The sequence below is a fragment of the Rhamphochromis longiceps genome, linkage group LG4, assembly GCF_057381845.1.
Source record: "Rhamphochromis longiceps isolate RC_006_pf linkage group LG4, R_longiceps_female_GT1.1, whole genome shotgun sequence".
NCBI lineage: Eukaryota > Metazoa > Chordata > Actinopteri > Cichliformes > Cichlidae > Rhamphochromis > Rhamphochromis longiceps.
Window position 1 is genome coordinate 11,056,818 of NC_140560.1, and position 22,979 is coordinate 11,079,796.

Consider the following 22,979-nt stretch of genomic DNA (forward strand, 5'->3'; position numbering starts at 1 on the left):
CCAACAGCAGACACAACAGCCGACCCCATCTGCCACCTCTGATCAGTCAGACAGCAGGCCTACGTTGACGGGACTTTCTCCACTCCAAAAGCCGTTAAGGGCACTCTGAGTGCAGAGACTTGCTCGGCGCCACTAATCTGTGTGGACTACAGTAGACTTTGACCAGTTCCCCAACGGGGCTCTGCTTCACTGATTTCATAGCAAAGCTAATAAATACTTCAGACTTGGCTTTTGAAGTAAAACACTGGTATGTGTGGTATCCAATCAGTTTAACAGCAGCAGCAGAACGATCAAATGTATAAGCTTTAAGGCAGTGGAGCCCATTATATAAAACATACTATATGCTATCAGAAAAGCTGTATGAATCTATGGCATTACATCCACCACACATTTTATTTCTGTAGAAATCTAAGAGGCAAAATGAAGAACAATCATAGCACAGCAACAGGTTACATCATAACCAACCTAAGTTCCTCCAGAAATAGAAGTCAACCGATGACTTTAATCTAATCATATTAAAACATTTTCTCTACAAAGTTATAAGGATGAGCCTGGCCATGCAGGTTTTCTTCTCTTTCTTAGGTTGCGCCTGCTCTAGACCTGCAGGCAGATCCACTATTACAATGTAATCATTCTGAGCAGGGCCATAGTGTAGGAACTACGCAAATATTTGAAATCAATAAGAAAGAAATGGATTGTGGGTCAATACTGATGTTTAAAGTAAGAGTTTTCATACACATTTTTAGTGCAAAACTGCGATACATGAAGTTGATGATCGGTCAACAGAGTGAATATCAGCTGATACTTATAGAAAACCAATGCATGCCATAAAACAAAGAAAGAAAGAAAATCTATGTCATTATTCTCCAGGACAAGTACGTCAGAGCGGAGAGGCAGAGTGAGTGTGGGAAAAGGAACTGAGTTGATGAAGATAGGACAGACACTGAGCAGCAGAAGAGCTGAAGTAGGCGGCAGGAGACAGACAGACGGATGGTCTTTTTGCCGTGGAAGAATGCTGAGGCTTTCTGACAGCTGAGGCTTATCTAACAACACAAAGGCTTGCTTGTAGCCCAGCTAGTGAGTAGCATGGTGGCTAGCCTGTGACTCACCACCGTACAGATAGAAAGGTGCCAAATTTAGTGAGCCAGCTTGACAGGCGGCCTGACTTTACACGAAACAAGCCGTCAGCTCTACAAAGGGCCATACAAAAGAGGCTGTACAGGATAGAAAAATCACACAGAAACTAGGATTTCACTGACCAGTAACAGATGTGTGATTGTAATTAACAGTAAAGATACACACTGGAAAATTACTGGACGCCCACAGTTGACTTTTCTGCATGTTTCGGCAACAATATATAAGATTTGTTTTCTTCACAGTAACCTTAACATACAGAATGTGCATTACTGACCTACTGACTCATCTAGCTCAGCAGGAGCTCAATCTACTCCACTTAACTTGAATTTTCAAAGCTTACACAATTGAAAATGAAATAATATAACATCACAAGGGACACCAGTGTGAGGCATTCTCTCAAAGCAATACAGTTTCTAATAGGGGTGCAACAATACTCGTATCAATATTGAACCGTTCGAAACAGTGCTTTCGGTTCGGTACGCATATGTATCGAACAATACAAAATTTTTATTTTATCAACTTTTCTACTGACGATGCTGTCTGTGTTGAGCGCTCAGTGGATTTGCGCTCGACAGTGCAGCCTAGGCGGAGTAGTCGAACGCAGATTCACTGAGCGCAGGGCAAGCTAGCAAGACAGAAGTTAAGCTCTCGTTGCAACATGGCAAATTGAACCTCCCCCACCCTCATTCAGATCTGGCCTTTGGAACTATTTTGGTTTTCATGTAACGTATGACCCTGAAGGTAAGGGCGTCATGGACAAAAGTAAAACAGTTTGTTGGATGTGCCACGCAATGCTCAATTGGTGGGAACTAGTGCGTTAGCGCAGTTTGCTCGTTAACGTGTTGACGCCGTCCAGCCCCAAGCACGGGGCGATCTGCGGTAACTCGTTAACCGAGATTTGCCGTGTTGTGGCGTTAACGTCATTTCAACGGGATTAACGCTGACAGCACTAGTGGGAACACAACGAATATGACTGGACATTTACTCCGACATCATCCTAGTGCAAAGACAAGTGGAAGCAGACAAAAACAACAAGCAGGCATGCTACAAACTTTACCCGAGTCATTTAGACAGCCGTTAGCACATGATTCTCCTTATGGGGACCTGATATGTTTAATATGCTGCTGAGAATATAGCCCAGAAGAAGCGTGTAGTATAGCTTTTATTTTGGAAAGAGACATTTCTCTGTAATAAACTCTCTTTTCCAAAGATGAGTGATTTCAAAACTGTACTTTTGAGTTAAAATATATATTTATAATTTTAATAAATGACAAATTAAATAGGCATGAACATTTTTTTTTTGTATCAAAAAAATATCGAAACGTGACACCAAAGTATCGAACCGAACCCTGAATTTTGTGTATCGTTGCACCCCTAGTTTCTAAGTACCTGATACATAAAGACATGGTACAGTAAGTCCTGTACTGTATAAACATACACAACAACCTGCATTGTCTGCTAGAATGTGGATTGTGATATTGGGGATTATCAACATAGGTCTTCTAAGTACAGTTAGACCAAACTACAGAGTCCCTTTAATATTAGGTTATTGAAAACAGTAATTGTGTCCTAAAGGCAAACCTATGAAAATATTTTACAGGTTTAGAAAAACAGTTAGTACAGACCTCAACTTGTAAAAGACTTGCAGAATCATATTATGACTCAGATACAGAGGTCTTTCCAATTATCTCAATTCAAAGCACAGCCTTGGGGTAGGCATTATATTATGTCTGCAGTAGACATATCAGAGCTCTGGGGGGTAAGTCAAACGCACTGGAAAGAAGTTTCAAGCACAGGGGGTTTCTTTTTCTAACAGTGAGCTAAACAGGAGAAAATTCTCTTCCTTTTAGAAAACCAACACAGTCAGACATATGTTTTCAATTTCTCTTAGGCAAGGGGACAATTAACAAGCACCAAAGCCAATTCTGAACCCAGAAAAAAACTGAAACCATGACACCATGGTATTAGGAAGAAACTGAAGAGGGAGCTGGTGGAATGACATGGAAATTCAAGCCATATGGGAAATTGCTGAAACGCTTTCTTCCATTTTGGTAGCGGCAAATTATAATAATACTTTTAAGCATTTGACGATTGCAATGCGTTGCTGCATTCACTTTATCACATCTTGTTGGATGAAAGGCTCATTTATAAGTGCAACGAGTCACCCAGCAGCGCCCGAACCACAGTCTCTCAGGTAAAAACTAACCCACATTCTATTCCTGGTAAACATGTCACTAAATGGGTCAAGATCGCGTCACAGAGCTGCTTCATCTGTGGTGAAACTGGATTATGGGGACAGAAGCGATGCAGTGATAGAGACCACTCCAGACACTGCGTAAAAATTCACTACTACAAAACATTTAGATATACAGACACCAGAGATTTTCCTGACTGGTCTACATGTGTAATATATTTTAAAAAATGGCCATGTGGATGAGAAAAACTGAACTGATAGGGTTGTTTTGTGATCTGAGAAACAGCTAAAATAAAGGAATGTGGGGGTTAGGGTGACACCAGCAAGGTTTATGGCAAAGGTCTGTCTTTAGCCAAGGTGAGAGAGAAGTTATGGCATTTAAGACCATAGAGCTCTGTCAGTCATTCTGTGTGCAAATATGTGAGTGTGTTTGTGTGGTCATGAGTCACTCAGATGAGCTGCTTTTTTCCCTAAACAAAGATGGATAAATATCAGATCTCACTTTTAACCAAGACTGTAAGACAGGTGACTAAACACGAAACAACTGCCTGCAACGAGCAGAACAGCCAGAGAAATAATTTTGAGGTCAACCATCCACCAGTGTGTTGAGTTTACAGTAAACTGTTAGAAAAAAAAAAAGAACCTTTTGAAGGCTCCAGGTCTAAGTCACTCACATATATGAGTCCAGAGTAGTAGCGGTCCTTCAGGTTGTACAGCACAGACGCCTCATTCAGGCAGGTGAGTTCAGCCATGTCTTCCACCTTGCTAAATTTGGGTGGGTTCATCTTCTGGATGTCATCCTTGTTGATCACCACCTTTTTACCATTCTCTGCCAACTCCACTAGCACTTCCTCGCCACGCTCTTCTCGGATACCCGCCGCCTCAAAGCCATGGCGCTCGGAGGGGACCCACACTAGCTTCTTGGCCGTCCAGTCAGCCTGTGTGGCTGGGTTGTAAACCACAGCCCGGTCCACAAACAGGTAGCGCTCTGGGTCCTCTTGCCCACTCCGATGAGACATTTTAACTGGGAATGATCACCACAATATGGCCACCTAGAAGAAAAGGGGGTGCAGCGATAAGTAGCAAAACGTGAAATTTAGTCAAATTTTACATCTCACCCTATGTGATCAACAGGAGTGTGTGTTTGATCGCAATGGGATTGCACTGGTCACTTCATAGGAAGTAACCTTTCTGCAAACAGCTGCACTCTGACTGTAGTCACTCTCAGAGTGAGTGATGGAGGTTTGCAGATAACTAGCTAATTTATAAATACAGACGGATTGCTAACATGCTGCCATCAGTCTGAATGAGTCATTGTCAGCGAGCACAACTCAAAGGTACTCCACACAACTGGCTGCCAGCTGGTTATATTCTAGTTATATTCCTATAAAACAGGAACACTGCTTAGTGCAACAGTTAAATATACATTTCTGTTAAATGTGAATTTCTGTCTATGTAGACAGCAACGGTGATGTTTGAAGATATATTACAATTAACTGGTGTATTATCAGAAAAGGACTGCATGTAGATGCCAATTTCACCCCATTCAATAGCAGACTGAATCTGTCGTATGTTAGGTTTTAGTGAATAAATGAATAAATAAATAACTGAAGTGAGATAAAAACTTCAACTTTGAGGGCATGATTTGCAGTTGAAAGAATGTGATATATACTACTGCAATTCTCAGCAGATGGCAAAGTAGTTCTGTTAAAATAACATCGCATTATGAACTTAGTGTCTGGTGATTCCCACTTGTAGTCATCACTATAGATCCAATAATGGCAGAAACGTCCAGTGACACTAATACTTATGAATTTAGTAGAATTCACTGATCATTATACATCACATAGATATGCATGAATTTAAGTATGTCTCTTGATTCATAGCTGGTATAATAAAGTAATACAGTGAAGAAGGGAACTCATATGTCAGACAATCAAATAAAAGTTGCGAGTCAGACTTCAGTGTAGGTTTGGCAGCCTGGCACTGCACAACAATAATGCGCGTACTGCGGAGACTACACCGCTCTGCCAGAAAACCAAACGGGACAGATGGACGACGTACTGTGAGTGTCACATACAATAAGTCGCTCTCGTTCTCCAGGGAGCTCGCTGTATACAAAATAACCCGAATTTTAACACCTATCCAGGTAGCTCTGGAAACTATAAACGCCTGAAACATGCAGCTGAAGTCGCCCTTCCAAATATTAGGCTAATAACTGCGTAATAAACCTGCGCAACTGACGGAGCTAGCTACATAAGTGGGTAACGGGAATAAGTCACGACACGGTTAATTTAAAAGAACGAGTAACAGCGGCTAAAAGTTATTGTCTGGAGAACAACCATTAGGATAAACAAAAATAAGGTTACTGTCGGAGAAAATTATTGTCATGAGCCAAAAGAAAGAGTCATAAAGCTAGCTTACCACAGTCTGCACTTTTTCTGTTACGTATTAAGAGTTCAGGTGTTACCAATTAACACGTTTCTATGGTGAGAGAAAAAAGAGAGAGAAAGAGTCCTCGAGGTCAACCAGAGCGCTTATGACGCCGAGCGGTGGATTTTGAACCCCGCTACTCAAATAAAGACTACAGCCAAAGTACGTTTCCAGAGCGACCTCCATCCCCTATCCCGGAGGCTGCTCACTCACTGACGCCGTAATAATCACCACGCGCCCCATCGTTCTTCGCCCTCGCGGCTGGCGCGAGCAAACTTACCTGCAGCAGTCAGAACCTGTTCACAAAGCTCCCCCTGATTCGACCCTGAACGCAACTATACAGCTGCTAGCCACAAGAGAAATGCAGGCATGTATCTGGGCTTCGGTATGCACCACAGTGCACAGTGCTGCCTCCACACTGGGGCCCCTCCTAAAGAGAGCAGGCTTGACCACCGCTGCTCCCGCCTACGGTGGACTGTGCGCACTAGAAAGTGATCGCGCAGATCAATACGCCACACTGTCGCACTCTTGTCAGGATTCAGCCGCTAATAAATTTTTATGTGCGTGCCTTCACGCCTGTCAGAATCCCCTCAATGGCATTAATGAAGGCAGCAATAATGAATACACTGTCGGGCATTATGCTGCGGTGGATACCTTTTAAGATCTATCCCACAAATATCTAGGCACTGCACACCCACTACATGCAGCCTAGAAGCGATTGGGCTCTCGCTTTGCGGTCTTTCTCTGCCCTTCTCCACTATTGGCTGGAACAAACCAACCCCCCAATTTGCTGCAAACCACTGACAAGCATAAAAAAAACCCAAAACATAATAACTATTGCAACTGCTGCTTGCATGCATTATAAAACCGCCTCAATTTGCCACGCATTGTTATTGTTGTCTAATACCTCACATGTTTTCTAAACAAAAAAGCTAGAAAACAAGAAGGGTTAAGTACTTCTTAATAAAACATAATGTGGCTTTTGACTGAAACAGCTCCCTCTTGTGTCTGAAAGCAACATCAGCAGCGGCACCAGCTCACACAATCGTGCGACTTCTTGAGTTTTATTACAAATGGAAACATGTCACCAGGGGCGAGAAAAACATGTGTTTTCTGTAATTAAATAGTCATTCACTTTACTAAGGAAGCAGTGGAAAACGTGTCATAACAATGAAAGTTTCAAAAGACGGTAAAGGCGTTGTATGTCATAGTTCTGTACAGTCTGTTAATGTTGGGGCTCTTCAGCGTCCGCCCCTCCAGGCTCCTCCGCCACGCTTCTTCCCTCCTCCTCCTCCTCCTCCTCCTTTAACCTTCTTCCTCACGCCGGTCGCCTGTTCCGTGTCATCATCGTCTCCGTCCCCTCTTTTAGGCCTTTTCCTTTTGTCGCCTTGCTCCTTCATTTCCTGGGGAACACAAACGTTTTCTTAATGTTCATCTACACTAATAGCTGACTATATTCTATATACAGGCATTTTAGGTCAAGACGGAACAAGTTTAATTTTAAAAAATCAAACATTTCTAAATATGTATTTTTGAAGAAATTAGCCAAGGTTTAGCCAAGTTTCAAACATTTGTTCGTAACTTTTAGTTTATGCTTGCAGTCATTGCTCTTTTAAATATATGGTTACATTTAAATCATTACACTCCCCAACAACTTTACCACCTACACCTGCCTGTTAATGCAAATATCCAGTGTGGTCAGTTCTCTGGTCATCTGCTTCGAAACTTGAAGCAGATGACCTGCGGCAGCAGAAGACCACACAGAGTGCTGCTCCGGTCAGCTAAAAACAAGGAACTGAAGCTAGAAGCTGCATGGTCTCATGAAACAGAAGGACAACAGAAGATTGGAAAAATGTTGCCTTGTGTGATGAGTGTTGATTTCTGCTGCCACAATTGGATAGGATGGTAACAGTTGGCATAAACGACATTTTATCAACAGCTCAGGTTGCTGGTGGTGTAATGGTTTTGGGGATATTTTTCCAGCACACTTTGGGATCCTTAGCACCAACTGTTTACTGTTCATACACCACAGCCTGTCTGATCATGTCCATCTGTTTATGACCACGCTGTATCCATCTTCTGATGGCTAATTTCAAGAGGATAACACACTGTGTCACAAAGCTCAAATCACCTCATGTAGAAACATACCACTAAATACTGATGCATTGGCCAGGCAGGCTCAGACGGGTTTATGCACCATTGTTTTCACACAGCATGTTTTTTTCTTCTTCAAATTTTAGGCTATACCTGACAAATACAGAGAAAAGACACAATAAAGACAGGATGACTTACTATTTTGGCAAATCTCTGGGCCTCGCTCACCCTCTCCACCAGCATCATCACTTCCTCCTCTTGGGTTGGAAAGGCTGGAAGTTTCTTCCCAATCAAGCTTTCAATTCGCTGGAAAAGCTCCACATCATACCTATGGTTATATGGACACCAGACACATTTACTTGCTTGCAGTGACCTTCCTCTCCAAACCACAGTATTGCACAACTTACTCAACCATGTCAAAATGGTATAAAAATGGCAATAAGTGGAAACAAAGCAGAGATGTTATTGTATATGGAATGACTGGTGACAATAAAAAGGCCCTTCTTACTGAGTGACGAAAGTGATGGATTTTCCAGATCGTCCTGCTCTGGCTGTTCGGCCAACCCTGTGAATATAGTCCTGTAGGATCAAACACATCCACAGATCAGCTCATCGGTGAAGTGAAATAAATCATCAAACGCACCACCAACATGATTATCAGCGCCTCGGTACCTTAGAGTGAGTGGGAATGTCATAGTTGATGACGCAGTCGACATGAGGAATATCCAGTCCTCTGGATGCCACGTCAGTCGCCAGCAGCACCGACCGAGACTTGGACTTGAACTTGTTCAGAGCTCCAAGACGTTTATTCTGCACGGCGAAGGAAGGAAGATCCAGATCACATCACAGTATCCACCAGAAAGAAAAAGGGAAAACTTTCACTTCCTTAAAAACTCCATTTGATAAATGTCTGTGTGCATATTTACACACAACTCATATCATACATTAGGTCACATTTGCTGTAATGCCACAAAACCAGAAAGAGGGCTGACATCCAGCCAAACGGGACCAAAGCTGGTCAACATTCACTTTCATTCATGAGTGAAAGAAATTTTTCTTGGTCTACAAAAACAGCATCTTAGATGGTGCAAAGAGCTCTATTCAAACATTTAAGTGAACTGCAGCCTGATTTGAATGTAGATTTGATTGTAGACTGCTTATGGTAAACTGCAGACCATGACAATGACTTCCAGATGTTTCCAAATGGTACAAAAAGTACACTAACTTGCATGTAAAGTTAATTAAGCATGACTTTAGCATGTGTTGCAAGTGTGATCGTAAACCAAACTGTTTACAGGGTTTTATAGTATGCGTAGGTAATGCTGACAGAGCAGCAGGCACTATAATGAATGCTAACATCTCAGGTTAAATCCTTATACTCAACCGAGTCTCTGAAGCTTTACCTGACTCATCTGCCCATGTAGAGGGATAGCAGTGATGCCGAGGTTCCTCAACAACAGCGCCACCCGCTGGGCTGTGTTACACGTGCTGCAGAAAATAATAAAGGAGTTCCCGGCCAGCTCGTTCAGGATGGAAACCAGGTAGCAGTCCTGTTGGCAAAACCAAGAGCTAAACTTACTGAATATAAAACAGCTTCAGCAGGTCACAAACACAACTGTCAGCACATGGTCAGCACATGTACACGTGTGCACCCTACCTTGTACTTAGATGGTATAAAGATGTAGTACTGCTGCAGTTTGTCTACTGTGGAGTATTTCGTAGACACCGCGCACTTCACAGGATCTTTCAAAGCTGCTCTCTCTAGTTTCTGGACCTGTAAACATATGACAGAAGGTCAGGCAAAGGCTACTCTGGCAGCTGCTTATTACTGTCCCCCATAATGTGCAGGACAAGGACGGCTAAAAGAAACGCGACTAACATTCTCCGTCATCTAGAGTCGACAAAGAGAGAAGAACACAAAGATACCTTTTTGGTCATGGTAGCCGAGAACAAGAAAGTGCGTCTTTCTCTTGGGATCACCTTCAAGATTTTATCCACCTGGTAAAAAAATAAATAATAATAGGTATAAAAATGACAGTTTACATGAGCTACATGCTTCTTGAAATTTGTACAGGTTAAATTCTCGAAAACCTTCTCTGTTTATAGGCAAAGAGCTTCACAAATGGACACGTCACAGGCGCAAATCTAGCCTGAGGCGTTGGAGGTGTGGAGCCCGTAGCCAGCAGGTTTTTAATTTAAAGCTCAGCCTATCAGCTATTTGTAATCTTTCAAAATGCTCCACTGTCAACCAAAAAAATATACGTCAACTTGGGTTTTTACCAGCTTACGGCCAGTAATGCGAAGTTTAGGTAAATTTCACTTTTTGGATTTAAACTGCCATAAAGGTTGTCACATTCACTTTAAAATGCTTTCATCAATAACCTTTGAGCCTGCCATTTAACAGCACACTGAGGAGGATGTGGCTGAGGTGCTATAGTGAGTCTCCTACCAATAGGAAGCTACTGACCTCAGTTTCGAAGTCCATGTTGAGGATTCTGTCTGCTTCATCCATGACCAGGAACTTCAGCGCTCGTAGAGAGAAGCCCTTTGTGTTCTCGAGGTGATCGATCAAACGACCGGGCGTGGCTGGAAAAAAACAAAACGATTTTTTTACTTAAAAGTATATCATCAAAATCAGTTTATAAAGGATACAAACATTACAACAGTGGGTGAACATAAGCAGACGTGTGAAGTGTGAAAAATATGCAACGTTCTTAAAGGTAAAGTCTTACCAATAACGATGTGCGGCTTTTTCGCTAACACCAGGGACTGGGACATCATGTCGATTCCACCAACTATCACGGCTGCAACGGAAGACAGACGGATTTAGAGCACAGAGCCTCCCGCACTACTGCAAGCCGCCTCACCTTTCAAGGACACGTACCACACTTAACGCCGATACTGGAGCCCAGGGCCTCAAACTGCTCAGAGATCTGAAATGCCAACTCTCTAGTGGGGGTGAGAACAAGTGTGTGAAGCCTCTGGGGGGAGGCCAGCAGCGACTGGAGGATAGGCAGAGCGAAGGCACCGGTCTTTCCTGAACCAGTCTCCGCCAGGCCAATAACATCCTTCCCTGCAGGTCACAAGGAGACAAGAAATGTTACGCACTTTAACCTTTAGAGATTTAAACAAGTCCTGAGATTCAGACTGAAGCGCTGCTCCTTTAGCTTCAGTCCATGTTAAATCGTAATGATTCACAGAGAAATATGGAGAAGTTTCATATGTTACACGTACAGATATGAGGTGTGTAATCACGGTACAAACTGATTTCCAATCCTCTGCTGAGATTTCAGATTTCAAATCCCTGGGCCATGCATTTAGCCCATCATCTCTGATTAACAGGATATTTGCTGTCATTGTTACTTCAACTTGTTTTTTTGATGGTCTAGTACAATGATGCACAAATGGTGGCTATGCTAATGCCAAAACAAAGCTGAAAAGTAGCCATACAAAAACATATAAAAACAAGTTCATGAATATTTGAACATTCAGGGGCTGGTAGTGTTGGAGTAAATCTGCCTCTTTTAATAATTCAATTTATTCATGTCCTTTCTTCACTTTGTATAATAAACATTTGTCCCAGTCTTGTAGAAAGTTTTCTTCTTTCTTTTTCTGTCTGTATGCGAGTTTGTCCATCACAAGGATCTCCTCAACAACAACCACCCATTGTCTACAGCTCATTGTTTAAAACCTTAGGGGACTTAAACAGCATGGACGCAAATGGCCTCTAAGATGATCCAAATAGAGGATCTGAAACAATCGTTGGAATTACATAACTAAATATTTCCCGCAGAGCGAAAAGAATTTTATTCCAGAAGGGTTGTATTTTTCCTGATGTCCAAAAATGTGCGTATGGTTGTTCCGTGTGATCATGTACTGTTACTTGAGTAAAACTGACAGAAAGAGGTAAGCGTGATTTCTCACCTTGCAGAGCCACCGGTATAGCTTCTATCTGGATCTTCGTGGGGCTCTTCCATCCCAGCTGATCACAAGCCTCGCATAGGACATCAGTAACACCCTGTCGGAAGCAGACAAAAGGTAGAAATCTTTGTAACACGATCGTAATTGTGTACTAGCGCCGTATATGTCTCACAGACATATCCCATTCATATTTAAAAGGATAAAATGAGGTTTACATAACACAGCGGAGTTGTAGCTAACTCGAACAGCAGTGGTCTCTCCGTGTTAATGTGCCTGACTCTTTTCCTTCACTCGCTGAAGCAAACCTACCAGATCCTTGAAGCTCTTCACCGTCTCGTCGTTTTCTCCGCCATCACCGTGATCGCTTCCTTCATCGCTGCTCGAAATTTCGAGTGTTTCGTATGTGTTTGGCCTCACGCTCTCCTCGTCCGCCATGCTTTTCGCCCCAACGTGTCGTCAGTTCCGCACTGCGCAGATGCGGAAACGAGTTCGAGCTTAAGCCGCAGTGGATGATGGAAGTTTGTGTTTACGACCGAAAACGCCAGTGATTGGCTAAAAATACGACATGGGAATTTCTGTCGCGGATTGATTCACACTGAAACAAGATTAAACCAGTTTTTTGAGTTTTTATTTGGCTGAAGATCAAACAGTTTTACACTTTTACTGTTGTCAGTGGTTGGAAAACATTCTATAACTATTTTTATGTTAGGAGATCTGCAATAAAAAAAACAGAAAAAAGTAATACAAGATTGCTTCTAAGGTCAAGTTGCAAACAGGTGGTTGGAAGAAAAACAATTTCAGAGTTAAAAAACAAGACAAAAAAAACAAAACAATATGCTGGATGTGAAAAAGCACTTCTGTGCAGAGCATAGTGTTCTTCTCTTGAATTGACTATGCAAGTTACCCAGTAAAATAAACAGATTTCTTACTCTTTTTGAAATGCACATTCTTGTTGATGCAACAAAAATCTAACCCAGATCAAATGAATATGAGCCTGTAGAGAACAAAGCTGAGGGTGTAGTGGCCTTTCACTGGTAGGTGACAGACAAACTGATTCTAGCTGAAAGTTTGAAGACGGCTACCTCTATAACTCTGCACAGAAAACACAAAACAAACACACTGCTGTTGTTCAGCTTGCCACACTGATCATCATTATCGGCAGTACGCTCCCGAGTCTTAGAGGAGTCCCTCCATCTCCCTCATAAAGGCTTCATACACCTGGTCTTTAGTCTTCATGTTGGGCTGAGACACAGCACCCATCTGTGATGGATTGGCCACGCCCATAGGAGCTGTTGCTGTGCTGTGCTGTTTCTGCCACTGGCCTCCTCCCACACCTTCATCTCCCCTCCTTCCTCCAACAGAACCCCCTGCTTTCTCCATGGGCCCAGGTGCTGCTCCTGGCATTGTTCCAACCTTGTCCCTACGCACCCTCAGCGCTGTGGGCACAAAGCGGGTCACCTCTGCCTTGGGATTGATAATTTGAGGTTTGGCAGAGATGGTAGCCCCGCCTGCACCGGCACCTGCTGCCAGGTTGCCTCCTGCAGCTGCGACAGAGGTGATGTTTGCGCGTTTTTCGATGGTGGGAGGGTGGTGATGGCTGGGGGGATTGCTGCCCGGATTGGTGCCTGTGGAGGCAGCAGCTGTCCCAGGCGGAGGGGGCATCTGCATGACACCAGGTCGCATGGGCATGGCAGGGGGTTGCAGGTTGGTCTGTAAACCGTCCTGGCTGGATCCTGAGCCTTTTTGTCGCTGAACAATGTTTGGAGGAGCACTCAGCACATTGGAATTGAGAGGTGGAGGGAAGAGAGACAGAGGTGGTGCAAGAGGACGCGGAGGCCCTCCAGCTCTTGGGGGAGGAGGCGGGATACCTACAAGGAGAAAAAAAAACATAAATGAGAAATGCATTCAACAGAAGTTCTCACTATTTTATATCTTTAGATTGCCTCCACACACGTGCCTACCTGGTGGTGCTGGGGGTGGTAATCTGGGAGGTGGACCACGTGGTGGAGGGCCTGGTGGAAGGCCAGGAGGGGGGCCTGGTGGAGGACCAGGTGGTCGACCTGGTGGAGGCCCAGGAGGCAGAAGCCGAGGCATTGGAGCCCTCATTCCTGCAGGCATGCCAGGAGGCCTCAAGAACGGAGGAGCACCTGAAGATAACAGAAGATCTCTTTGAAAAAACGATGCAGAGCACTCACACTTAGAGAAGTAGAAGACCCCCACAGAACAGGCACAGGAAATTATTCTAGTATGACTTCAGAGTTGAAGCAATCAATCTTTTAGCTAATCAGAATGCGAACCTGGTGGGGGGCCAGGAGGTGGGCCAGATGGTGGACCAGGAGGCCTCATTGGTGGTGCCGGAGGTGGACCAAGTGGTGGAGGTCCTGTCATCGGTGGCCCTTGCATGTGTGGAGGCCCTTGCTGTCCCGTGGTCCCAGCTGGAGGGGGTAGTCGCTGATTGGCCATGAGATGGGACTGGTTGTCCCCTGGAGGGCCTCTGTCCTCGATGTCAGAGCTGTCTGATTCATCTGTGTATTCTTCCTCTACCTCTTCTTCTTCCTCCTCGTCAGGAACTGACTGACCTGAAGACAAAAAATGAACAAATAAAAATGGCATAGCATATCATCATACAAAGAAAAGACACTGTGAGGAGCACTAGCTTAGTAAGTGCTTAGCACTAACAGTACCTGCCATCCTTAACATCATGGCTTGCAGAGGTGTAATGGCCTTGGTCTTCTTCACAACCCTCTTCTTCTTCCTTTTTCCTTCACGGGGTGCCTCTGCAGGCATATCTGCGAAACGTACGCTACGACCTGCAGTAGTTAAATAATAACAAATTCAGGAATACAACAGAATACAAACAGTTATAAGATCAAGAGATAAATAAAGGCAACAAAGACGTGAGTTGAGGCTTAAATGTGTTGAAGCAGTCAGAAACACTCACCACCATGTCTTTCACTTCTGTCTCTATCTTCTTCTCGTTCTCTCTCATCGTCCTGCCTGTCCAAGCGCATTCTCTGTTCACCATCTCCCCCTTCATCTCTCTCTTCTTCACTGATGTCTTCAGAGTCGCTGTCGTCATCAATATCGTCCTGATCTCTGTCGCTCTCACTCCCGCTGTCCCGATCTCTCCCCAAATCCATTGCAGAGTCCTTTTCAAATCCAGGAATGGAAGGCTCTGTTCAAAGGAGAAATAGTGTAACAAGAAGAAATGTTAAATTATAGGTGGAAAAAAATCATTTGATTATCAGAGGGAAACTGGCTGTATCTCACCTGCATCTGTGCCGTAACCGCGTCGAGCAGGTCCATACAGTGCCAGGACCTGAGGAGGTGGGGGGCCAGGTGGAGGCCCAGGGGGCTTCTTCCCTGGAGGTAAGCGTGGGACACCTGGCACTGTTGCTAATGCTGGTCCGGAGGACGATGGTCCTTTACTAAGACATGCATAAAAACAGAATTAACTCAACTGCCCATTAAAATTCTAAAATGTCACATACGGAGTTTAACTGCTGAAACTTTTACTACTCATTGAATGAGTCTTACCCAAAAGTGGAGCTCTTCTTCAATATGGAGGGAGGCTGAGCCCCTGGTAGTGGGATGTCCTGGATGTGGATACTGGATGGGGCATGAGGCATGTCTGGTAGAGGGATACTGTCAACCTCCACCAACTCTGCATTCTGAAAAAGAGGAAACGTCACACAACAGAGTAAACAGAGAGCACAACAAAGGATAAATAAGGTAATGGAGCACACATCTGAAGCAATCAAGCTCAAGACAAATAAAAGACGAGTAATGGGTTTTGGTGTCTGCCCCAAAATATTCATAATCCTGACTTTTAAGATTTTTTTGCAGCCCAACAAGGCGTACACAAGCCTGTAGGACAATGTGCATACAATATACCTCTCATTCCTGCATCAATTTATGCAAGAATTATTATAAACTGAGGAACCCCGCCCCCCAAAACTGTCATGTAGTTTCCAACACACCTTGACTGAGTCAAAATAAAGAGACAGCTGCCCTCTTTTAGTCTCATAGTCCAGTTCAAGTTTGCGTAGCTCTTTGTAGGTTTCAGGATTCTCTCTTTCGTACAGACGAACAATGCGCTCAAATGTCTCACGCAACTTCTTCCTCTTGTCCCGCAACACCTTCTCATTCAGCAACGGCTGCTGAACTGGGTTGAACTCTGTTCAGAAACAAAGTAATTATTTTCATTAGAAAAGCAGCAAATTAATTGTAGAATTCAGATTTTGACTGTGATTTTCTGCTGTTACCTAAAGGCCTGAAATACTTAAATACACACACTAATTATATATAGCATTAATCTACTGATACATGTGTTCCACAAGCTCAGGTCCTCTACAAGTGGCAAACATACAACTAAATAGTTACAACTAAATATATCTCTAACATCTAAATTGCATAAACTCTGCCCTGTCATCTCACCCATCTCATCCAGCTTCTCCATGTCTCTGATGATCTGTCTGGGATCCTTCATCTTCAGGACTGCTGCTCTCACCATCATCCTCTGCTTCTTGTTCTAATATTTCCAAATGAAAACGATGTTACCATCATATTATCACAGTATTGTTATCCTGTATTGCATATTTAGAAATATCTTTTTTTTTTAAGTGAATGGTTCTAACCTTTTTTAACTCCCTTTTTCTGGCCTCCTTTCCTGTAGAAGGGGGGGAAGAAATGACCATTTTTATATCTAATCAGCAACTGAGCAATATCCAGCAGATCAATTCATGATTGAATTAGCGCCAGTTTGTTATCAGCACTTACTGGCCTGGTCGGTGGGATTCATAAACTTCCCACTCTTGGTGGAGGAGGTTGAACGTCGCCCCATTGTGACGGTAGGTCTCCTTCACGCTTCCATGTAATACAGCAAAACAGAAGAGAAGTGACTTGTAAAGGAAACCTTACGTTGTTATTTTGTGGTACGTTCAAGAATAAGTCGGATTTTGTCACAACCTAAAAATAACACTTTTAGCTCATATTTATGAATCACTGAGACTTTAAACAATGTTTGAATTCATTTTTGACAAATTGCAGCCTCCTTTTTGTTAATTCTAACTTCGATATCAAGGCAGTTTAACCAAACTATCTACAATACACGCCTTAAAGAATTTTACTGTTAGCTATTATTAGCAAAGAAGATAAGAAAGTTGACAATCAACGCACGAGTCAAACTATCTAAGCTCTTTGCACAATTAAACTATTGAATGAGCTGATAAACACCACAGAGCCAATCAAACATTTGTAACACATACATACATATGTTAAATCATGCCGGTCAAAAGCATTTGCCTGGCAGGTTAGCGGCTAACGTTAGCTTGCACTTATAGCTAGGCCCGCGTTAGCAACGAAAGCAGCACAGGAGGGAAAAATTCACTGTACCTTTTGTTCAGTAAAAACTCACAGGGCACAACGCCCTACACACACGCACACCTCCGTGTGCCAAAAGCAATGCAACACGTTTTGCGTACGTCCTGAAAGAGAAATCCAAACCCCCCAGGATTGAATATCACACCGTGGCTTCGCTAACTGTCCGCCATGTTTACTGCCGCGAATGAAAGCGGAAAGGCGATTTTGACGTCATCAAAACAAGCGAGCAGTGAAAGAAAAATAAAACTAACTGGGCGAACGGTATTATTTAAAACTTCACTTCATAGCATTTGTACATATACTAGGACTTTATCATATTCATATTGTGTGGCGCAATGTAACTCTAATGATAATGAAGGGTGATTCTCGTTACAGGTTCCAAGACTGCAATCTAGCGATACTGCCCCCTGATGGTTACAAGCAGCAATTACAACCTCGCTGCACTGATGTGCCAAAAAGTGATCGTATGCCAATCACTTTTTGCCTGTTTTTTTTATGTCTAGATCTCTTTTTATGTTTTTATATAGTTGCTTATATTGTTAAATAGGCTGCAGTAAACAGAGTTTAAAAATGGGTTATATGTTATATGTTTTGTAGCAGTGCTCCTGCTGCTCTACATTCACCTCTCCTTTGCTCTTTTGCTCGGTGGATGTTGAGGATTTGGCTAACTCGAAATGTCAAAATCATATTGTGGGATTTTGACTTTTTGCCCATACACAATGTCAATTTCTTCAAGTCCGTCCTCGCTGGTTGATGTCTCCACCATAGGACGATTCAGTCTCTCCCACAGCTTTTTTTTAATGCTTCTCCCCATCTCTAAACTGTAGGGACGTTTGCGGCCATGCTTGGACCTGCAAGAAGAAATTCAATCAAAATGATGCATGTGGTCAAAAACCATACTGTAACCATTTTAGAGCTGGTGATTTTAAAAAGTGACAGGACATTTGGAGACAAACGTACGTCAGCATGCTATCTACCACCTCATGGTAGACTCGCTGATAATCTTCCACTGAGAAGTTGTAGATTTTTAAAGTGCTGTCACTGGAGCTGGTTGGCTGGTGGTTGGTACTGCATGGCTCGGGTCTGGGGGGCAATTTTTTTGACACTGGCAGGTCATCATGGGAGATTGCAGAGGGAGGCACTGAGGTCTTTGGAGGTCGGGAAGAACTGGATGCTGGGCTTCGCTTCCTTTTCCGGGGCTGACTGACTGTTCTGTCACGGCGCCGGGGCCTCTGGGTTGAATTAACAACCTGGGAAAGGTCAGAAGCACACAAGGGAATGTCAGTAGTTAATAGCGACCTCATTTTTTTTCAAACAAGACAAAAATATAAATTTGATGAACCACAATGAAGTCCAAACTTCAAAACCCTCAAATGATTCTGTTCCTGAAATTTTACACATCCAACCTGGTCCTTGCTGCAGCACGGTTGTTTCCTGCTGGCTCTGGGTTTCTTTGCATCACGGGCCTGGCATGCAGTGTTTCTCTTACAATAATTATGTTCTTTGAGGTGATCGGGCACCGTAAGCTGCAGGTATACACAAAAATGACAGTAATGCAGACATCAGTTAGTAGTTCATGAAATATTTAAAAAATAACAAACCCTTTCATATGTCCATAAACTACTTAAACCACTCGCATGGTTGAATAACTTGTCCACAGTGATTGTAACGACAAAAAATATCCAACATGTTCACATAAAATCATAAGAACTAAAACCAGGACAATGCATCAAGGTCAGTGTAATAAAAGACGTGTCAACTTATGGGCTCATCATGTTAGAGCTTCACTGCTGCATACCCCCAAATGACATGTCAAATAATAATTTGCATAAGCTAAACAAACACCAAAGTCCATGTTGTATTAAACTCTAATTTCTGTTATAATCATTGCTGCTTATTGCCGTTTTTGAACAATGCAGATGCACAAAATACCTTTGTAACTGGCTAAGCTTGGTCACGTGTGGCACTTATATGGTTTAAAATTACGTGTAGGATATAAAGAAAAGCAAGCTGCAATAATAGGAGAGCCCTGCCTTGTGTGTGGGGGGTAATGAGTTCAAGATCATCATTAGGCTGTGGTGTAATGAGGGACCTCTACCCAGAGGTGACTGTCTTGTCAGGTGAATAATTGTAGCATAAGCCACAATGAAGAAGGAGATTAAAACTTTAGTTAAAAAAGCCCAAAAGCAGAAGCTTTGAGGATTTTAAAGATGATCACAGTTACATGTGGCTCCTGTAAACATGTGACAGTGTGTGTACATTTGAAAATTCAGATGATGCTGCAGAACATGGCTTGCATATTTGTAAATAAACATTTTGGGGATTAGCTTTTCTACAGTGAATAAAGTCTCAGTGTTTACTTGTTTTATTCCCTGATTTTAGTTTTAAATACAAAATAAAGGCCCCCAATCAGGAACATGCACAGCCCACCCCCACCCCCCCCAAAAAAAGCTAGAAACAGGCCTGGTGATCATTATGCACTTGAGTTAATTCGAGATGTAAGATACTCTACTTATTAGCAAAAACTGAACATTTTTATCCCAGCTGCAATCTTTGGTGACATGTCTGCCACAAGATCATTTAATACACACAAAAGAAAACGTTATTATAGGTAACATACTAGTTTAAATGACTTTATGCACAGTTTACCCGTTTACAGCTACAGTGCAACAGTCTAACATGCAGGTATAACTCCCACGTGCACAGGCACGTTTTTAATGCTTTTTATCCACATTTATGTCGTCTATATTTTCATGTTGCCCTGTTGCAAAGTGAACTCTTTCTGGCCGTCGAGTAAATATTCAAAACTTATTGAAAACGGTCATAAAATCTCACATTTTCCATGATGGATGATGGTTGCTGGGTCGCTTTCCTCCGTGACATGGGAGTTGGACACTTGTAAGGCTGCAAGAAGTCTTGAGCAGAAAGTTGTCTTACTTTTGCAGAAATTTTCAGAAATCCCTTGTAGCTTTGCACAACACGCCGAGTGAAATCTGTCTGAACTATACCAAAAGATGCAATGCAAATAGAACCTGGAGACGCATAGCAACCACGCAACCTGTCATTTTAAATCACGCATTTTTGTACCTACTGTTAAAAATCACTGTAATAATTGTTTTTAGTGAGTTTTTCCCTCAGTTCAACCTCAGTTATGGCGGCTTTTTTTAATATTTAGGCATCCACATAATTACTCCATCAAAGTGGTGCGTAATGATCATACGAAAATACGTCAAAACAGAGCAAAAGTGGTTTTATTTGCCACAGCATATCACAGCAGCTCATTGTATTTGAAAACTACTGGATTTCATAAGTTGTGCTTATTTTATAAATGGCCCGGAGAGTAGCAAATTCTCTCTTTCTACTCACTGTACTGAACCCGCTGCACTACCCACTTTCACCAATAGGTGTCACCCTTTTACCGTGGAACCAGCTATGTACAGCTCCAAAGTCAATCGCTAGAGAGATCTGTTGCAGTAATAACTTCTTTCCAAAAGGTGTCTGTATAAAAATCTCTGTTATGCTCTGTCAGTTTGCAGTGCCTTAGTCTGTGGTGACATTTTTACTGGCTCATGCTCATGAATCCACATGCAACGCACCCTCTGTCCCAGCCTCAGAAATGGATTTAAGACGTTTTAGTTTGATATATCACCCTGTGGTCAGTTTTTGACATTCGTTTTGTTGCGGTCTTGAAAACAGAAAACAGTTACATCTGAAAGAAGATTTTAAATAAAACAAAAAGGGACAATTATATAATACATAATAATACATAAATGTCTGTTTTTTATACAGCACTTTTCTGCTCCACTTGCACACTCAGAGCACTTTATGAAACATGCCTCATTCACCCATTGACACACACATTCATACCCTTTTGTAGTGTTTTTTAAATAACATTGACATGCATTCTCACTCTATACTGTTTATGGCATACAGTATCTGCTTTGTTGTTGCATCACTAAAAGAACTTTTGCTTAAGCAACATGAACCCAGATGGTTTAAAAAACAAAAACAAAAAAATCGAATGGCATTACATAACAAGAGAGAAACAATGACTGGAATGTGCAATGTGGATTTCGGTAAGTGTATAAAAGAGGCAACATTTCCTTGTACCATGTGGTCATAAACAGGTTGCTCTTCATTCTAAGAAAGAGCTGGATGTTTACAAAAGATGTGACGGTGTCACCATTTAGTTAGAAAGTATTAGGCCAAACTCTTTAAATCTTTGAATTTAGATGTTTTCAGTCCTGTGGCCATAGGTGTGTAAAATGTAGTACCAAGCCATGCAGTCTGCCTTTATAACATATTGTTTGTGAATGAACGGGTTGTTCTTAAGAGCTCACTGAATTTGAGTGTGATAGTGTGATAGGATGCAACAGTTGCAACAAGTTAGTTTGTGAAATTTCTTTGGTCCTACATGTACAACAATCAGCTGTTAGTGCTATCTTTAAGCTTCTATGAGTCCACATCACAGAGAGCTGGGCATCTTGTATGCCCAGCTCTCCTCCACTCTCAACATACCCTGGAATAGCAGCTCGAAGAAGGCTCACAACACCATAAATGACTCCTCCCATCCAGACTACAAACTGGATCTAAACCAGGGATGTCAAACTTATACTACACTGTGGGTCACATACAGCGCACCTGATCTCAAAGGGGTCAGACTCTTTCTGTCAGCTTAAAGAAAGTTACTACCTTTAACTTAACATTTAATCCCAGAGATATTTTAATACAAGGAAACTGCATTAAATTGGCGGGCCTAATTATACGATGAAACACAGGTGAGAGTAATGACGATGGGGCTTTCAGTCAAAAATGAGAGGAACAAAAGCAGGAAAAAGGCTTGAAAAAGACAGAAAAAAACCGAACCTACAGACTAAAACAGGAAATGACAAAAACATGAAAAACTAACACATGAAGACAAACGTTCAGGCCGGAGGCTGGAAAAACCATAAACACAGCCAATGTAACAAGGATCAAACAGAACAAATACACTGCAGAAACCTGAAACTATGACATGTTATGACATGACAGAGCGCTTTGAGTAGAAAAGCGCTATATAAGAATCAGTCCATTTACCATTTATCATTTAATCATTGTTGGCTCGCAGACAGACAGACAGGCCATATATCCAAGATACTGACAGGTTAGGGGATATGCTTTCAACAGTTAAAGCAGCACATCATCTGCCAAAGCCAGTGGCATATTTTTCATATTTCAAATAAGCAGTCTGAATCTGTACCAAGATCTTCATTTCCTCATGCTCCACCTCTTCACCCACTTTCAGGAAATTCGCTGACAGATATACAAACAGACAAATAGCTCTATGTGTCTGATCATATTGTAATTAAAGCATGGGAAGCCCCAAGCATCCCGACAATGTGGTAATTTTACTTTTGAACACTAGGTGTTCTAGTCTTTGTGGCTGTACTTCTATTAAACTTCTCAAAAGGGATTCATGTATTTTTTCTTAAACCAACAAGTATTTATTTGTACTTCATGCTCTGTGTTGACCAGTATATCAGTACTAGTGCTGATATTAAATGGGTTCTGTGGAAACCATTCCACACGACTGAGCGAGAAGCAGTTTGCCTCTCAGTCTAATAAACCCTTCACTGCACAAGGAGCCATTTTTGGTAACTTAAATGGACATCAACATTGACCTCGTTATGACTCACTGTGATTTCGTAGAACCAGGTGAATTTCTTCCAGTCAATCAGCAAAGATCAGGTTATGTGGCAGATAATGCAGTGAGATCACTGCATCAGCTCGATCAGCCTGAAGTATTTCAAACTTCAGCGTTCTTCAAGAATTCAGGAAA

The 22,979-nt window shown here is 42.4% G+C and overlaps 4 protein-coding genes across 5 annotated transcripts in view; all 4 read right to left on the bottom strand.

The window, feature by feature from the left end:
- Positions 1-6,587, bottom strand: part of LOC146671073 (myosin-10) — a 67,534-nt gene extending 60,947 nt beyond the window's left edge. Inside the window, exons 1-2 of one of the 2 annotated variants that reach the window (XM_085403247.1) lie at positions 6,045-6,587; positions 4,006-4,383 (exon numbers count right to left, since the gene is read on the bottom strand). In XM_085403247.1, coding sequence (XP_085259373.1) covers positions 4,006-4,350 — 345 coding nt within the window. In that variant the 5' untranslated portion in view covers positions 4,351-4,383; positions 6,045-6,587. Of the gene's footprint in view, positions 1-4,005; positions 4,384-5,755; positions 5,939-6,044 lie in introns of those variants that run through there. The other variant, XM_085403248.1, reaches the window with a different exon arrangement.
- A 207-nt stretch (positions 6,588-6,794) lies between these two features.
- On the bottom strand, positions 6,795-12,245 carry ddx47 (DEAD (Asp-Glu-Ala-Asp) box polypeptide 47). Its single transcript, XM_085403249.1, has 12 exons — positions 12,089-12,245; positions 11,783-11,876; positions 10,743-10,931; positions 10,591-10,662; positions 10,326-10,444; positions 9,785-9,856; positions 9,516-9,632; positions 9,262-9,408; positions 8,531-8,668; positions 8,367-8,437; positions 8,057-8,186; positions 6,795-7,167 (listed from the first exon to the last, which is right to left on the bottom strand). Exons 1-12 carry the CDS (start codon positions 12,212-12,214, stop codon positions 7,006-7,008), a joined length of 1,437 nt encoding a protein of 478 aa, XP_085259375.1. The 5' UTR covers positions 12,215-12,245; the 3' UTR covers positions 6,795-7,005.
- A 140-nt stretch (positions 12,246-12,385) lies between these two features.
- On the bottom strand, positions 12,386-17,357 carry wbp11 (WW domain binding protein 11). Its single transcript, XM_085403250.1, has 12 exons — positions 17,174-17,357; positions 16,559-16,645; positions 16,417-16,448; positions 16,217-16,310; positions 15,760-15,956; positions 15,317-15,450; positions 15,050-15,207; positions 14,721-14,954; positions 14,464-14,589; positions 14,077-14,358; positions 13,741-13,926; positions 12,386-13,647 (listed from the first exon to the last, which is right to left on the bottom strand). The coding sequence occupies exons 2-12, from the start codon at positions 16,620-16,622 to the stop codon at positions 12,956-12,958; spliced, it is 2,199 nt and encodes a 732-aa protein (XP_085259376.1). The 5' UTR covers positions 16,623-16,645; positions 17,174-17,357; the 3' UTR covers positions 12,386-12,955.
- Positions 17,358-17,825: 468 nt separating this feature from the next.
- LOC146671077 (uncharacterized) lies at positions 17,826-20,044 on the bottom strand. Its single transcript, XM_085405161.1, has 4 exons — positions 19,997-20,044; positions 18,568-18,687; positions 18,122-18,411; positions 17,826-18,012 (listed from the first exon to the last, which is right to left on the bottom strand). Exons 1-4 carry the CDS (start codon positions 20,042-20,044, stop codon positions 17,826-17,828), a joined length of 645 nt encoding a protein of 214 aa, XP_085261287.1.
- Between the last annotated feature and the right edge of the window lie 2,935 nt (positions 20,045-22,979).

Excerpts from the sequence above, each read along its gene's own strand:
- ddx47 (XM_085403249.1), bottom strand. The coding sequence starts at position 12,214 with ATGGCGGACGAGGAGAGCGTGAGGCCAAACACATACGAAACACTCGAA. Across the intron at positions 10,445-10,590 it reads AAAGCCGCACATCGTTATTG|CCACGCCCGGTCGTTTGATC; the intron begins GTAAGACTTTAC and ends GTTTTTTTCCAG. Across the intron at positions 7,168-8,056 it reads CCCAGAGATTTGCCAAAATA|GAAATGAAGGAGCAAGGCGA; the intron begins GTAAGTCATCCT and ends TGTGTTCCCCAG.
- wbp11 (XM_085403250.1), bottom strand. The coding sequence starts at position 16,622 with ATGGGGCGACGTTCAACCTCCTCCACCAAGAGTGGGAAGTTTATGAAT. Across the intron at positions 15,451-15,759 it reads TTTATTTTGACTCAGTCAAG|AATGCAGAGTTGGTGGAGGT; the intron begins GTGTGTTGGAAA and ends CCTCTTTTTCAG. Across the intron at positions 13,648-13,740 it reads ACCACCCCCAGCACCACCAG|GTATCCCGCCTCCTCCCCCA; the intron begins GTAGGCACGTGT and ends TTCTCCTTGTAG.
- LOC146671077 (XM_085405161.1), bottom strand. The coding sequence starts at position 20,044 with ATGTCACGGAGGAAAGCGACCCAGCAACCATCATCCATCATGGAAAAT. Across the intron at positions 18,688-19,996 it reads CATCATCCATCATGGAAAAT|CTTACGGTGCCCGATCACCT; the intron begins GTGAGATTTTAT and ends GTATACCTGCAG. Across the intron at positions 18,013-18,121 it reads GTGGTAGATAGCATGCTGAC|GTCCAAGCATGGCCGCAAAC; the intron begins GTACGTTTGTCT and ends TTCTTCTTGCAG.